Source organism: Electrophorus electricus, chromosome 15 (assembly GCF_041902795.1).
Source record: "Electrophorus electricus isolate QZ-2024a chromosome 15, ASM4190279v1, whole genome shotgun sequence".
Lineage (NCBI taxonomy): Eukaryota > Metazoa > Chordata > Actinopteri > Gymnotiformes > Gymnotidae > Electrophorus > Electrophorus electricus.
Window position 1 is genome coordinate 14117501 of NC_137511.1, and position 17500 is coordinate 14135000.

A 17500-nucleotide genomic window follows, 5' to 3' on the forward strand; every position below is an offset into this window, starting at 1 on the left:
ACCGAGACCCATTCGAGACAATTAACATGTAAAATATCCAGTGGAAATGGGGATTGGAAAGAGAGCGCCCGGGTCAGCTCCACCTCATTTCGGATATATCCTGTAAACTCAGTGATTAAAAAGTTTACCCCAGTAATTAAAGGTGCGGGGGCTTCCGCCGCACCTGCGCGCTGTCGTCTGTTTCGGCGAGACGAACGTGTCTCCCGCCTACACACAACCGAGAGTGATTTAAACGGAGCTCCGAGAAGTCTCGCTACTGAAACCTCTAAGTCCAATAACTTTGTCACCACCACGTCCTTGATGAGACGCGGCTGACCTACTTCCACACGGTTATTTTCACAAATCACAGAGTCGTTGGAAGGGAAATGATCGTGAACATCTGGTAACGAAGAAGAGTCACTGGTCTATTTCTGCAGGTCATTTGTATGCGAACAGCCTCTTGCCCTGTAGGTAAGTCATTCTCAGGGATTTTCTGGTGAAAATGGCTATTATGTGGTAATAGTGCCCCCCCTACAGGCGTGATTGGTTAAACCCTGCGGTGGTTCAAACAACGTACACTCCCGAACTCCAAAGTTGTGACGAGCTCTCTGGGTCGATTACAGGAAAATAGGTTAAATAATTATTTAAGGACTGTATAGAGCTGTGAACAATTATTATAGTGAATATTTATTAACACATCAGTCATTTCAGGAAAGATATTAATCGTTGAGAATAAAGGGCAACATTTTATCAAGCTTTTTACTACCGTTGTACACTAACTGTACCACAAAAGAAATAACAGCGGTTGGAACAAAAGAATAAAACAGAACAAATATAGACAACAAAGAAGAAGAAGAAGAAGAAGAAGAAGAAGAAGAAGAAGAAGAAGAAGAAGAAGAAGAAGAAGAAGAAGAAGAAGAACAACAACAACAACAACAATAATAATAATAATAATAATAATAATAATAATAATAATAATAATAATGAGATGATTAAATGAAATGATGAAATGATCTTTGACATTCCACTTGAAACTGACTCAATCATTACTGACAATAATGTGTTAACTTCCCTGTTTACCTTTTTTGATTTGCAGACAAGCAGTTGACTTTATACAACAGTGAAACAATGGTCTCGGGTTTTTAAACAGTACATCAAAAGCAATATGTATAGAAAACCTTTTTTTGGATGTTTATTACTTGACAAGATATGTTTCTTACACAGTTTAAGGTCTGGTTTTCTAAAATAAAAAAGACAAAAATTAAATACTTCTGTTTGAAGAGGCACGTGTAGCTTGATGTCTGATGGATAGGATTGCAACATCATGGAGGTATTCACTAGCATCATAAATACATGAGTCCATAAGTCCACATGCATTTGTGTGCAAATCCAACAGTGCATACAATGTCATTTCAGATATTACGGATGTGCCAATATGTTATTCAATTGCAATAAGAAATTTTAAAATGTCATCTGACCTATTGTTAAACCAGAAAGGCCTTATTCATTGGTCCGAAGGGTCAGTTGAAATGAAGTTATTCCATGAGATGCAGAACACATATTGTGTTCTGTCCAGTTCCTGGGTTACAACCCTAGAACAGAATTGTTAGGCCTCTTATAACAGTCAAATGGCAATTTCAATAATCAGTGCATTCACTGATTGAAAGAATGTTTGACTGCTTTCAGAATATTCGAACATACATCATCCCCTTATATTCATCCAAAGATTAGTTAGTTTCAAAGACCAAGCAAGACATATAGTCACATTCAAATTTTCACTGCAATTTTTGCAGCAGTATGTCTACAATTGCCATTTTTTAAGCAAAGGCTGTAGTTCAAACTGAGCAGATCAAATTCCTCACATCTCAAACCAACCTTAATTGCAACTAAATAATGTGGGTGCAGATGAAGAGCTAAAGAACTAAGTATCCAAACAAAGTTTAATAGGGTTAAAGAGCAATATAAAAGAAATATAAATGAAAGGTAAATACATTTGGAAAAGAGAGGATAAGGTAAACTATTAAAAGTGAGAAAGAATTATATTTTATATAGCGAAATAACAATAAAATAAAACAAACAAAAACATTTAAAGAAACTGATTACATGAAGTTCTAGGGTAATCACATCACTAAAACAGCCAGTAGCTATCTAAATAACTGAATGAACCCTGTTCATATTTGAATGAACCCAAACTGAATAAACACAAGCCTCATAAACTGGCTAGGTCTGTAGTCACCACCACCTCAGCCATCCAATTCATTCTAAACTTAATAACTATCATACTGACTTTATGACATTTTTCTTTCTATAACAGCTCATTCTTTGTGGATAACCCCCCACCCCTCCCCCTCATTTTTGGCAGAGGTCAGGTCCAGGGTAGCGGATGCTGGTCAGCCATTTTGGTCAGCCATGGTGGAGTGGGCGGGGCTCATGGGTTGAGTAGGCTGGGTGAAGACATGTTTAGCCAAGCCAACACAGATGACAGCAACACACATTCATCAGTCAGCTAGCCACTTACCTGATGTAGGTTAGCTACGTCGGCAATAAAAAGCCAAATAATTTAGGTTAATTATAATACTGCTGCCTTATAACTTGGGATGCCTAGGTTCTCTAACTTCCTATCTAAGTGCACCAGTTAAACATTAGTAAGATGAAAAGCATCGCGAACGTCCTGTCATGCTAATCTTTTTTTGTTTCACTTTCTCGAATAACTGGATTAATTAAAATGCTGCATAAACATAGGTAGCCTCTTCTGCAAGCTGCCTTTGTAAGTATCCTCATGAGTTTTTTGCTCTCATGAAGCCAAATGAGTGTAGAAGACCTCAAGCTCAAACATCACTAGCAATCCTTGCTCTTGACATTAGGGGAATAGTAATGTGGTCCCACCAGGACACAATAGATTTAAAATATTAGTATAACTGTTTTAGGATAGCAATTTAGACATGAGTTTAAGGAATTTTAAAAGAATATCCTACTGAGTTCTTATGCATCAGTCTTACTGATTATACATAATAAATAATCTGAATTGCTTAGAAAAGCATGCTTTGTTATATCAGTCATTGTTAAGTACAGTTTCATTTTGGACAAAGCACGATTTAATTTTGTCACGTTCCATTCTCTTTTTTCAGAATACCACTGTACTCTTGATGCTGTCAAAAGGTCAGGATCTGAAATGGAAACTATTAAGAAGACTGATTGAACATGTGAAAAATGACAACTGGTACCCTCTTATGAAGCAGGTCTATTAGGGACTATTCTGCTGCATCTAAATTATATTCCCCAGATGCTGTATTGGAAGAGAGAGAGAGAGAGAGAGAGAGAGAGAGAGAGAGAGAGAGAGAGAGAGAGAGAGAGAGAGAGCGTGGGTGTGTGTTGGAGGGGAGGTCAGGGTCAAAGTTCACCCTTCCCCCTATTGCAATATTACATTGTAATTCATATCCCAGTGGTTATGACATCAGGGCAGAGGTGGTGAAATCACTTAGAGGCCTGTATTACATGACCATTATATCAGGTTACAATGTAATGACATATTATTGTGCTATAAAGGATTAATTAAATAATCCAAACATGAATGCAACCTTGGGTAATCATGACATAGAATACTTATTCATGGATATTGCTTAATACATTAATCGTATATCTTGTCTCACATCAGATTTGCTCAGGTTTACATCATACCCCAACAAAAAGTGATTTTTATGTTGAACATTTTCACAAATGAGTGGCAGAGTGCTTTTCGAAATCTCTGCAAGGAAACAGCAGCGGTGTACGTTAGAGCCGGCTGGGTCTGTGTGGAATGTTTAGATGGAGTAGAAGGGACGGCAGTGTGGGCTCCTCTTCCCGTGCGCGAGGGCAGTCACACGGGGAGAACTCAACACCCTGGGCAGCAGCGCTCTCCAGCAAGCCAGCAGCAGACATCCATTCAAAGCCGCACGGCACAGGAGGTGTTGCTCGACAGACATGTTGCTTTTACATTTTACCCACTTTCTTCTTCTTTTTATTCTACTTTTTAGGGTTAAAGAAACATGTGAACATTTTTAATGATTCATCTATTTCCTCTGTCAGTGACAATGCCGGGTAGCAAATCCTATATATTGTCTTTTGGGTGATGGCAGGTTACTTCATAATAGAACACAGCAAAGAGCTCATGATCCATGATCAGTGCGGGCCAGTAGATTAGAGTCTGGGGTGGCTAACCCTCCACTTGAGTATTTGAACAATAGAAACATAATTTTGATGTGTGAATCCTACATTATTAACACGGAGAAAGAGGAAAGAGAGTTTGCTGCAAAAAAAAGGAAAGAAAAAAGCCAAGCAAAAGCTAAAAATAATCACTGCCAGCTTTGCACAGCAGTGCAGTGAGTGGCTGGGGACCTCTGGAGTGGCAAAGCAGTGAAGAAGAGAAAAAAAAACCTGAGAGAATGTTTAAATTAAACAGTGAAATTCAACATCTGCGTTCCAAAGCCTTTACCCTCAATTTCGCATCTATTGTTGTCTTGGGTGTGTGTGAATGTGTGTGCGCACATGCGTGCATGTGTGTATGCGTGCCTTTTTGTGTGCGTGCACACACGCTTGTGAGCATGTGTTATTGAGAGATTTTAGGCACCCATTCGCACTAATCTCCATTTACTCTGCTGTCACTGTCTCAGGGATGAACTATGGCACAACTGTGGTGCCGAACACATCACCCGTACTGAGAGTTGTCCTACTTTCTGCTTGGAGGGAGGGGAGCATGTTGGAAAAAGCATATGGACTGTATATTCATTAGTACATGGATGATAAATAGATTAATTGGCTAGATTAGGCAACCAAAGCTTTGATCAGAGGGACGGAGCCAAAAAATGCATTTATTGTTTTATTGTGACTTTGTTCATAGAGACAAAATGTAATGCTGCAAACCTTGCTGTACAGTCATTCATAGGATTTACTTACAGTTACTGTGATGCTTCCAGTTAGTGTTAACAGGAGCCTGCAAACACCTAAACAATGGAACAGCAATGAAATCTAATGCATGTGGGTCTACACGCTTGTAAATACAAATAAAAACAATAGAACTAATAAGTACTATAAAATGAGTCCATCGATGTTGTCTTAGACCACTGAGTAACTACGCGAGATGTAGTTTCACTGGATTTCATCATCTGGACCCTTCTGTCCCAGTGCCACTCTATTAGGGGGCATGAAAACCCCACTCGGGAATCACTGCAAATGACAGCGTCGATTTTTGTGTTACTGCAACACTAATGCTTTATAATTCCAAAAAGCCCCCAATGAAACCACCTATTTGTGCATTTTCCATGCTTTGGGTAAGCCCATGGCCTGCAATAGTGCAAACACAGTCGATGCACCTCACTGAAGCTTATTTTTGTAAGGTGAAATATTTTTAAAATCACCTACATTACTATTATTATTATTATTATTGTTGTTGTTGTTGTTATCATAATCAACAACAACAATAAATCTTTTCAAAACGATGTTAGTTCCACATACAACCCAATTGTGGATGTATTTCAGAAGCACTTTTTTTCTAGATCATCTCTTAATGAAAATAATTAGTGCCAGGAGACAAAGGCACATACACTATAGGATCATCTTGGCTTGTTTTATACACTTTGGGAATATTTGCATGTTGAATGTGTCTTTTGTATCCTAATGTAATACAGTAATGTAATACAGTCAAAGAATGTAATACATTCAAAGAATAAAGTTTTTTAACACTAAAATAAAATAACATGGCCCAGTATTTTATCATCAACATTTAAATTTAAAAACAGGGAGTAGTCCAAAGCCCAAAACTCTATAAATTTAATTAACCCAAGCTTAGATGTGCTTTAGAGAGGAAACCCTCACACACCCAAGCATTTGAACTGTCTACACCTCCAGCTCTTGACTTTATTGTACAAAAACCTAAACAATTACAGCACGACTGCACAAACAATGAACGCGACACTTTTTTTTTTTTTTTAAGATGTCTGAATGGGCTACCGGCTGAGTCCATTTCCCAAGGCTTTTCCAGCGTTTGCACTGAATCCATTTTTTAAACTGCTTATTAAAGGCCCAGCACTGTGTGCCTGACCTTTGGATGCTGATGGTAAAGTGGCTGTGTGGAATAAAGTTTATAATGTGAGAGGCGGGTGAGCATGAATCGACAGGACTGTCGGTACTAGAAGCTGTGAAGTTTTCCCTAAAGCAGGAGAGCACGTGCCTTAATTCTCTCCCAGGAGAGCGGCTGTTGGGTCGCTCCTCTTTAACTAGGATCTGATTTAACCTTTAAAGCAAGGTGTGCACGCCCTGCTTGGTAAACATCTCCAAATACATTTATAACCGAAATTCTTAGACAGAAACAAGTCTATGTGAACACTACCGGCATTATTCATTCGTCATGTGCTTACTGTTGTTAGCGGGACGATGAGACTAGATGAAACGCGCGCAAGAACTTCTTTAACGACCGGTCGCCTTCTGCATTCGCTCAGTTCAAACCTGGCTGTACTTCTGACGCGCAGCCTGGCGTTAAACGCTTCAGGAGACGTGTGTGTGTTTGTGTGTGTTTGTGTGTGTGTGGGGGGGGGGGGGGTGCGCGCGTCCGCGCGCGCGCCCTAACACTTTCAACAGCTCAGCCATTAGCGCAGGCACGCCGCTGACTGACAGGTCGACACGGCAGCGGCGCGCTTACGTCCTTTCATGGCTTCATGTATGTTGCGCTGGTCTGTGGGGATTGCTTTGAGCGTCAAGAGAGCTCCGAGCACTGTCAAGGCTCAGTGAGAGTCAGAGAGGTGATCCAGCTAAGTAAATAACCTTAAAATATACCAGCATCAGCCCTGTCGTTGTTTTCAGACGAGAGAGGAAAAAAGGGCTCGCTGAAGTCTGTGCTCCCGGGAGAAAGAAAGATACTGAAGGATGTGATGTTATAAAATAAATTACATTTAACGCGACTTGATGTCTGTTCCGTTTTAAAATGTATAAGGGAAGTTATAGATTTGTAGGCTATAGCAGACTGTGAAGTACTTGAAATCAGAAACAAAACACAGGCAAACAACCGACGCAGCAACATGATGTTAATTAGGGTTGGAAGCAAATGGACAGTGCAAGGGTGATCTGTCGATTTGAGTTTGATTTTACTGTGGCCTAAAGTCATAAAATAGCTAAGTGTATTACAACTGTGCCGAAAGTATGCTTCAGAACAGGCTGTGTTGAGTAGGCCACATCAAATGAACGTTACCGTCCACGGTAGTTATTTACCGAACATGGCATCTCATATGTCCTTTTACACGCGAGTGCGAGCTACAGTCGCACATGAACGCGCACCTTGCGTGCCATCAGATTACACATAGTCAAAGCAAGACGTCCAGAATCGAAATGTTTTACATTCACGTAAAAGTTTTGAACATTGCGTTGATGTTTAATTCATGCATAAATTTAAAAAATAATAATAATATACATTATGAATTAGAATAAAGGATTATAAAAATCCTAATCGCGTAATGTCGTATTCTTCTGTAAGGACGTTACTTATTCCAGCAAAGTGCAGTCTCCAGTCCCTCTGCTGAATCATCTCTTTACAGATGTAATTACCAGCACCACTATTAACAGTACCAAGATAACTGCATATTAACTATTTGTATTTAAGAAACCGTTAAACCCTATTTGAAAGAGCTACATTTCTAGAATTAGGTCAAATGGCTCGAATGACACGGCACGTAAAGGCACAATACATTAGCAAAACATACATTCATAAAGCTGGATTTCTTATCGACAGCTATAATGCACAGATGTCCATAACCCTTTATTCATGATCACAATAGCAAGTTATTCAGGTATCTGAGACATGTCCTATAGTGTGACTCACAGGAAATAGCCACCTATTCACCTAAGACAATCAGAAAATACGAGAAGATTTAAACTTCATCAAATGCACCCACCACCCATTCTCGTGGGTTATAGATGACAATCGCATCAATTATCTGGAATAATTTCAGGACATGGTTTTCTGCACGTTACATAAGTTCTTGATTATATGGGCAAAATCTGCAAATGCATTTATAAGTGAATACAGAGGCTGCTTCTGAAAGGAAAAGCAAATTTGACTCATTAAAAGGAGCATAAAATTGTGTCTTTGTGCATGACCTTTTGTTCAGCATCTTTGGAGAATTCTGTTACTAAGGAGACTAGGTTTTTTCCTGGGTAGAGCGGAAAGGTTCCACGGGTATTGGGTTCCTATAAGGAACAATGCTGTTAGCTTCACCTTTCCACCACATGGGTGTAACTTAGCCTGGAATATTGTGGATCAAAGCCTCATAAACAAAGTAGGTGCAAAGGCTGTAAGAATCTATGCGATCCGGCAAAAGTGCCAAGCATGAATGAAGCAGGCTGGACTTTAGGAAGCGTAGGAGGCAAAACTGATTTTGTCACTCTGGCATACTTCCTTCATTCTCTTTCACTGGGAACTTTCAAGCCTGCAACAGAAAGGACACCGAGCTAAACGTAGTGAGCTGCTTTCCGAAGCCGTTTATCCTTCCCCTGGTCATTTCACTACAAATTTCAAAGATTTTACACACACACAGGAAAAATTTAATTTCTCAATTAGGTTTTCATTTTCTTGTTTATGACTGGAAAAATACAAGCGTGGAAATGTTCCTTTAGTGTGTGCCATGTGCTCCTTGACCTGCTGATCTCCACAATAAAGCTGCAATAGCCCCCTCACGTCCCCGAGGAGCACACCAGCAACCCGGCGCTCTCAAAGAAGCTGAGCCACACTAGCCAAAACGCAGATGTGTCCTTATGAGACCAAAGGACTGACATCAAAATAAACAGATGTGCACCTGTCACAGGCCCCGCAGAAGGGATCAATGTAGAGCCTTCATTCATATCCAACATGTCAAATAGCTGTTGTCAAGCTTGACCAGTGTGGAAATCTCTGTCCCCTTGCTCAGGCTTCCGACATTGCCCTTATGAAGTATTCCGATGGGTCGAACAGCCACACTTGATCTCCAAATATGAGTTTTGAAGATGAGTTTTCCCCTCTCGTGCTTGCAGGATCCTTTATTAGTGGCTAAGCTCTTTACACTTGTAGCATATTGCAGCAGGTTAGGGGGCTAAGCCTTATTGTCCCATATTATTGAAAATCTAGGCTGCAAGATCTGGCCCCTGGAGGTCAAGCTTTGTCTGAGCTCACTCTCCCTCTCTCATTTCTCAGGCAGCAAGAGGTAGCATTGGGGGAGGACAGAGAAGATTGAGCTGCTAATACACCCAAATCCATCTTGGTTGACTTACCACAAACTTCCTCATATCCCCATTGCTTCCTACGAGCTGAAATAATTCCTTTATGACTTACAAGAGCAGAAACTATGACTTATGAATTCAAGGCAGCCCAGCCGTAATTATGAGTGTGTCAAATGGGAGGGCTGTTTTATGAGGCGGCCCACGCACACCAGTACTTGTCATAGTATGGGGAGGCTAAATCGGAGGAAAGAGGCACATGTCAATTTGAGAAGTACGACATCTCCTCTGAGGATACAGATAAACAGCACTGCCCATCATTAGCACTGCAATAAAGTCAAAAGTATATTTTCACACTGGTTCTCTATTCAAAGACCAAAATGTGGTTTGTGATATGCAGAATTAAATTGGCAATACACATTACAGATGAACCAAATATGACAGGTTGCTTTTTGATGGACTCACATTTGCATTAAGCATGCCTATCAATATAGGCTATTTAATAATACATTTCTATTGTTCATAAAATACCAGATGAAGCACTTCTCATTTACTCATATAATTTTGAAATGAAACATTAGAGCTTGAAATAAGGTCCTGGGCAACGCTTCAATGAAACGTGTGTCCCAGTGTGCATCATGATGGGCAAGTGGCAGTTTAGAGGGGCACAGCACCATCTAGTGTTCATTATGAAAATCTCCACTGCGACTGTGTACGGTAAATTGGATTCAAACGTTAGAACCATAGACTGTGTAAGTCTGTATATAGTGTATGGTTACAACCAACATAATTAAAGAACTAACACGCTCTTAGTTAAATCACACTTTATGTAAAATATATTACTTAAGTACATGCTAAAAAAAATACATATAACAAAAAAGCTACTAGCACATGTTTTGAAGCACTCAATCTTTACAACTAATTCTGTCAGTGAAAGGTTTAAAAACTCAGTACATTTATTTGCACTTTATATATATATATATATATATATATATATATATATATATATATATATATATATATATATATATATATATATATATATATGAGTACTGATATTTGTACACTATAGTTTTAATTTAGTGCAAATGTATCAATTATTTAAAGATTTCAACCACGAGTGATTTTACAAAGGGATAAACCATTGTACATAATCTGTTAGAAACGTGAAAATCTCCTCAGATTTCACAAAATGTATAGTAATCTACAGAATCAATGACCAAAATGGTCTGAATTTGTTGGTATGAAATGTTTTGGGGAAAATCAAGATATGGTGTGCATCTCCACACAACAGCATTTAGCCTGTGCTAAAGAGAAAAAGCATCCCAAACGTAGGCATGTCATTTCCTACAGCTTTCTGTAAATCACAGGGGTGGAATTAACTACAAACTACACTGTAGTAGTATCAAACTCACCATTCATGCTGAATGTAAAACCATGAAATTAGTTTTCATTTCCTTCCCACAATTAGCCTTTCCATTAACTCAGTCACATCAGTGCTAATACAAACCATAAACTGCTTTATCATGGAGCAGTACAGTACTTGTGTGGAGCAGAGGCAGCTGAGGTACACAGCGTAGTGCCATCTGGACTGGATGGAGTGCAGGCTACACCTCTCCTCCCCGCATGGCCTGGTCTCTTCAGTCCCCTGCTGCAACTTCTTTCTCCACCACCGCCTGACTTCATGATCAATATCTCTGCGTGATATGATTTATATGGCCCTGGGAGACAAACACACACACAGGAGAAACACTGATGCGTCAGAGGTCGCCTGTCTGTAGCATGAAATGTTCATTAACCCTTTGCAAACTGATATTCATATATATACACTGCCATCTGTTGAAGCAGACCCAAAGGGCCAGGGAGGTAAGATTATCCTCAGGGTCCAGGTAAACTGGTCAAAATGAGCTGTTTTAAAAGTAAAAGAGAAATTTGTAAAAGTGTCTCATTGCAGTCAATATTCATTTTGGGTGTAAGGATGAAGTTAAATAAAAATACAATTAATGCAGAATGTGCTTAGCTTTGTGTTTACACGTAATTTCTATCACCAGACAAACACAAAACTCTCAATGTTATGCATTGCAGCCTGTGACCTTGTAAAGGGAGTGATAAATGAAAAATTGAGTGAAAGAAAGAAAGAGACAGAGAAAGAGCTCACCGACTCTCCTGCGAAGCATCTGGAGCAACAGTGCTGAACACTGCCACCCTGAGCTCCAAGCACCTGTTGCAAAGCACACACAAGCAGGATTCAAAGTCACTATGACATTGTACTCAGCTTTAGCTGGCTCCCATTTCACAAGTCGAGCTGCTATTAATGACTGCAGAAAAAAAAAAAAAAAACATGGAAAGTGTGGGCTATGTTAAGAGTGTAAAGTGAAGCTAGTTTGTTCAAAGTGTGTGCTGTTTAGTAGTCAAATGAATGTTGCATTCGCCAGTCAACATCCAGAGGACTAATCCATTAAACCAGACATTTTCATTGATAATGTCTTTCCTCTGTTTGCACGTTAAACATTGTAAGTATTAACAATATCCTTGGCAGGGGGACAGTCTTTAATTGCTTGATTCTCACTGTTTACCACTGATTAGATGACTGACTGCTATTGATTAAGCACACTGACGTCTACTTTTTTTTGGCTGAAAATACTTAATTCAAGTACTTGAGGGAATTACCGGTTGTTAGATTTGTTAAAAAAGTGTAGAATCTATCTTTAAACATACATGGATCTGACTTTAGCTAATGTTCCTGCACATATTTAATCCACAAATGACTTTCTTTACACTGTAATGTTAAATATGTATTTCAAACCAAAGAGAAGTTATTAATAATGCGTTTTTTCTTAATCCCTTGCTCTTCACTGCAGTGCAACAATAGGAAAGTAGAGGCTTAGGCCTGTTTGAGTCCAGTATGAGTTTTAAGTGTTTGGAATGGTCTCATCAGTTTAGCTCCCACAATTTGATAGGTCTTGTTTTCCCAGTCTATATGAACAGAATAAATGAAATATTACGTATAGACTGAAGATGGATCAATTAAAATATCTTGTTCTGGCCCTGCGAAGTACTAACCCCAGTCCTCACTGCATCAAAGCTGCTTTTTTACGAGGGCAGTCTATGTCCACCAGTCTACGTCCACCAGCTAGACTAGAGGATGACGTGCCTCCATTGTTTTCAATCACACACCAATACTGGGTTACTTTGAGCTCTGAGACACCGCTGGACCCTCTTTATAGCACCTGTTCATCAGTTTCGGTAAACAGCGCATTCTGCGTGCACTTTGTGCCCATGACTCAGAGCTGCTTGCGTGCACTCTGACCACTAAAAGACAGCTGGCAATATCACAAGTCAAGGTGAAGAATCCCTCCAGTTTGGTGATGTGGTGCTTAGTGCTACTGACGTTTGGAGGACTGACTCGCGGAGGCTCCCATGACACCCGACAGTCTGTCACGGCACCATACTCAACCTGGACACTTCTTCCCAGTCCGGCGCACACTCTTTTCTTAAAAATGCAAACAGAGATGATAAACACACTGAATGAGGTTCAACAAAAGGAAACAAACGGTCACGAGCAAAGGGCATTATGCACAGCATCACAACCGTTCTTAGTTAGATCAAAAAATTCAACGTCTTAGTAATATCTACAAGCTAATAATAGTTCAAAGCAGCTCTCAGTTAATGTCAGTTATGTGTACAGATATGTAGCTAGCGTGCTGTTCACAATAACGACCGAGATCAATGCGACAAAGCCAGTTAAGGCGTAAACACCAAGGCGTAAACACGCCCGGTGGTCTTTATCTACCGATCGGCATTCCCTTTCCCTCTGTCCGTGGTCTCCCTCGCCTCGTCTCTTGTTCTGCAGTAGGGGAGTTACATAATCCATGGACATCATGAGCGGATTTTCTTGGCTGTCCTTTCCTCTGACCCTCAGTTACTAATAACGCCAGATCACCGTAGTTCGCGTAGTTCGTGTTTCATAAATCGGAGAAAGACACTAAAATGTAAAAAACAAAAAAAAACAAAAAAAAAAAAACGTCCTTGCTAGTTTGAGGAATCAAAACGGAAAAAAAATCAACCAACCAGTCATCAATGTACTTATTTTTGTTTGTTTAAAGATGCCACTTTTGTTCCTCTTTTAAAAAATACTGAGAATATAATTCCGTCGGTTCAAAACAAAGACAACGTGGACCACACCAAGATTACTCTTTCCGCGATTCTGAAGTTGATTCCTGTTTAATTTTTCCTGTTGTGGTCATGGTTTTTAACATACAGTCACTTTATCCAATGAGGTGAGAACATGGAAAATCGGGGCTGGACGCATTACGAATAGAGCCTTTTGATTGGTGTAAGTGAGGCTTTAGCGCGAACGTGTGACCAATCGATTTAAAGTAACAGATAAATTGGATAATTTTTAACAACTAGTTAAATAACTGGAAAGTCTTCCTTGTACATAATTTGCCCGAGAAGGCTAAAAACATTAAAGAAAAAGATATAAAAGCTATACTGTTGTATGAACGTGATTCATATTTTTATATTTCTATTCACCCAATCTTGTGTTACCTTACATTTTGTATCACCAAGTACCAGGATCTGGACGTCATGTTACAATATCGAAGTGAGTTAACGCGTTAGCCGCACTTAAAATTGCAATTAATCTGAAAGACATTTCAGGAAACCCAAACATCGGAATTACGAATCCCACATTTGTTAATACAAATTTAGTTTTAGTCGTTTTACTATGATGTTTCGTGGATAGCTTAGTAATGCCTTGGTTAAACGAAAACGTGTGAATCTGTGAGCGACTGTATTTGTCTGAAAACATGGCGAACTTCACGGGCGCAACAACACCGCAGCAGTTTGAAGAACTGTTAAAAAAAGCCGGCAAGTATGTTAGATCACAAGTTTCTCTCTCTCTTGAGATCCCCTCTTTCCTGGCAAGTCTATAATTTGCCAGGAAAGCAAAGCACAAATGATAGTGTAATCGCAGTTAGTTAGTTAGTTAGTTAGCTAGCTAGGATTGCTATCAGATACTTACAAACAACAAGCATACCCACCAGCTCGCGATGTGCTGGGGTTTGATATCTACTGTTCGTAAAAGCTTCGGAATTCCACTAATGGGCTCAAGAAAGCAACTATTCATAACTTTAATCAGAAAGCCATGATTGTCGTTTTAGCAAGGTAGCTGTATGTAACGTCATAGGCACGGAGATTGTCTCTCGCTTTTGTGAAACTGAAATGGCTACTCGTCTTTTCTGGATGGCGAGTGCTGTGCAGTTTATCTTGACAGTAGCTAGTTAGATGCTTAGTTACCTTGATTTCCTCGGTTACGGGTCATTTGATCCCGTGTGATGGGTTCAGAATGTGTGCATGTGTTGACAATCTTTTATACAAACTAAAAGGTAAGGGCTCACGCAAAAATAAAATATCCGTGTTCTCTCGCTGATATCCTGGTCCTCCCGATATGTTCAGAGTGCATGATCATGTCTGCGATGGTTTTACTCCCCAACAAGTTTTGTATTCGCTAGTTCTAGTAGTTCCCTATTAAGATGTAACTGCATGTTGGTACTAAGCTTTAAACTGTATGATAAACCACCGTAAATAATATTATTCATTTGAATATACATTTCAGAAGGGCACGGAGGTAATGTTAGAAGAACCTAATTTTAACTAAATGTAACCTGCTGCATCTACTGTAGACATTTAACTGGACAGGAATAACCAGAATACCCGTGGTCAGGTGATCCAGTGCAGTGTGTGGAAAAACTATACTATTGCAATTATTTTATATACTTTATGTTTATATACTTATTGTATAGTGGTGTGAAACTGTATTAAGTATTATAGTTGCTGGAAGAGAGCTTAAATAAATAATAATCATTGTAAAAGTTTGATCTATCTATCTATCTATCTATCTATCTATTTATTTATTTATTGTTATTCATTTATTCATTCATATTGTTATTCATTTATTCATTTTGAGGTCCCTCGCTGTTGTCCATTTCTATGCACCATGGGCTCCACAGTGCAGTCAGATGAACGATGTGATGGAGGAGTTAGCAAAAGAACACAAACAGACCATGTTTATCAAGGTAAGTCTGGTAGCGACCAGTCTGTCTTTCAAGATCTCCTCGTGTCACAAAAAAGAATTAAAGCCCCCTTTCTCTTAATGGCCAATACAGTTACTAATGTCCACTTTAGCTATGCATTTTGAGAATGCTAACGTTGTTGTTGCTGTTGTTGTTGTTATTATTATTATATTATTATTATTATTATTGTTATTGTTATTATTAGTATTGTTGTTTACATTTATATAGCTTTTTTTTCTCAGACACAAGGATGCTTTACAGACAGAGATCAGCTTTTACAATCACTCAGCCAATTTGTGCACTGCACCAGGGGAAGGGGAGGAGGTTAAGCCCATCACTGGATATACATGCACACAGTCCCGCACACACACACACACACACAGATATATGCACTCCACACACTGTAATACTGTATTAACTATGAAAACCCTCATCAAAGCTGTTTTTCAGTCTTTCGGAAATAGATGTTTTTCATCAGTCACTCAAGTTCACACTGTGTTGTAAATCAGCACCCTGAAGCAGATTTCAGCCAGCAGGCCATGTTGGGTCTTTCTCCTTTAAACAAACAAATAAAGAAATGCTTTTTTTTTCCAAACATCCCATTAAAATCTTTCCATCTGCTTTTGGCAATCTTGTGACAGCTAGTGCTGCTGCTAAGATGGTAGATGCTATGTTGCTACAGTTTTATGTAGATTGCAAATATCAATGTAGTGATTTTGATTAATTTACTTTTCCCATATTTAAACCTTTCTAGGTTACAAAATGGTGTAACCTACAGAAATATTTCTGCTTTACAAATTTGGGTTTGTGGGAATTATTTAAATTGTGTGCAATAAGTCTTGTCCCACACTGAAATTCAAGACCTGGCCCTCATTAGACTTGTGTTTATTTGGATTGCTCTGGCAAACTGACTTGCTTTTATCTGAAACAGGTTTACCTTCCCAGAGTAGGGATACCATATGATTTTTGCCTATGGCTTCTGGATAATTAGAAGTGTGTATTTCTTTTAGAGTAAACCAGAGTTTATTGTCTGTTATAGAGTGATTTGCTTGCAAATTGTTTATAAATCTGTTCAGAAACCGACTAAACAGTCACCTTAGGGCCATAAGTCCCTAAAATCAGAAACTTGCTTTTGTTTTTGTACTTCCTGTGGTTTTGATTAACGCACAGTGTACTGAAAATCATGCATGATTTAATTAGTTCTTTAACCTAAGGCTGAGACAAATTTTAAATGATTCTTTTCCCTTTGAGCTTAATTACAGATTTTAAACATAACTCTCAAGTCTGTCTTTGTTTAGACTTTATTGTGTCTGATTTAAAGCTGCTAATTTGCTCAAGGCTTTGAATGTCTTTCCCTGCCTCTGGTCCCCAAGCCCACTAGAGGGCGATGTTCTGATCAATCAAGGGTCAGTATTGCCTTTGTTCAAGATGTGGAGCAGTACAGTTAGAGCTTTGCTCATCTGAAAGCAATGCTCACAATATGGGATGACCTAAATGAGCTGGCTTGGACAATATTGTAGTTTAACCGTCTCCACTGTTGTTTGGCTTTAGCATGACAGGTTTTTTTTTTGTTTTGTTTTTTTTTGTTTTTTTTAAGCTTAATCGCTACCTCCAGTTGAAATGCAGTGAGTACAAGTGCTTGCTGATTGACCACATGGGGTTGATTTGAAATGGTGTGCCTGTTTGTCCTAATTTGGCCAGCCATTAGTCAAGTCTGTTCGAGGCATCTCAGCTGGGTTCCTCCACTTCAGTGCTCCTGTCAGAATCCCAAACTGTAGAACTGCGGTATAGGCTACTATAGGTAGGGTAACTACTGCAGTCGTCACGTTACCTGTGTGATTTATGGAGTTCAATATCTGCTGACTAAGTAAGACTGGAAATGTACCAGGTTTTTAGTGTGTCAGGGTGCTCTCTCTCTCTCTGTATCCTGCAGGCATCATTCTTTGTGTGTGAGTGCTCAGGGGAGAATATCTGGCCCTGTTTGTGCAGCTCGGATGTGAGATTTGTGCATGGCGGACTGCATCTCAGTGCACTGGATGTTATTGGATTTTATTAATTGTCCTCTCCTTGGTTGTGAATGGGAGTTATGACTAAATTAACTGGAAAACAGGAAAAGACCAAGGATGATGTGTGAATGCTCAGTAATGTGGAAGCAGAATGAAAAGTTAAATATTTTCTTTTTCTCACCCGCCCTCCCTGGCTCTGTTTGTCTCCTCTCTCTCTCTCTC

At 39.3% G+C, this 17500-nt stretch overlaps 2 protein-coding genes and 1 long non-coding RNA gene across 3 annotated transcripts in view; 2 read left to right on the top strand and 1 right to left on the bottom strand.

The window, feature by feature from the left end:
* LOC113579373 (uncharacterized) overlaps positions 1 to 5631 on the top strand; it is a 10413-nt gene extending 4782 nt beyond the window's left edge. The window contains exons 2-3 of the long non-coding RNA XR_003410863.3: positions 350 to 450; positions 3108 to 5631. This is a non-coding gene — a long non-coding RNA (uncharacterized LOC113579373). The remainder of the gene's footprint in view (positions 1 to 349; positions 451 to 3107) is intronic.
* Positions 5632 to 10016: 4385 nt separating this feature from the next.
* LOC118242427 (uncharacterized) lies at positions 10017 to 13437 on the bottom strand. Its single transcript, XM_035533659.2, has 4 exons — positions 12989 to 13437; positions 12587 to 12688; positions 11354 to 11416; positions 10017 to 10916 (listed from the first exon to the last, which is right to left on the bottom strand). The coding sequence occupies exons 1-4, from the start codon at positions 13076 to 13078 to the stop codon at positions 10884 to 10886; spliced, it is 288 nt and encodes a 95-aa protein (XP_035389552.1). The 5' UTR covers positions 13079 to 13437; the 3' UTR covers positions 10017 to 10883.
* Positions 13438 to 13834: 397 nt separating this feature from the next.
* The window catches only part of glrx3 (glutaredoxin 3), a 12603-nt gene continuing 8937 nt past the window's right edge, over positions 13835 to 17500 (top strand). The window contains exons 1-2 of the mRNA XM_027013263.3: positions 13835 to 14071; positions 15167 to 15275. Of these exons, the coding sequence (XP_026869064.2) occupies positions 14007 to 14071; positions 15167 to 15275 (174 nt within the window). The 5' untranslated portion in view covers positions 13835 to 14006. The remainder of the gene's footprint in view (positions 14072 to 15166; positions 15276 to 17500) is intronic.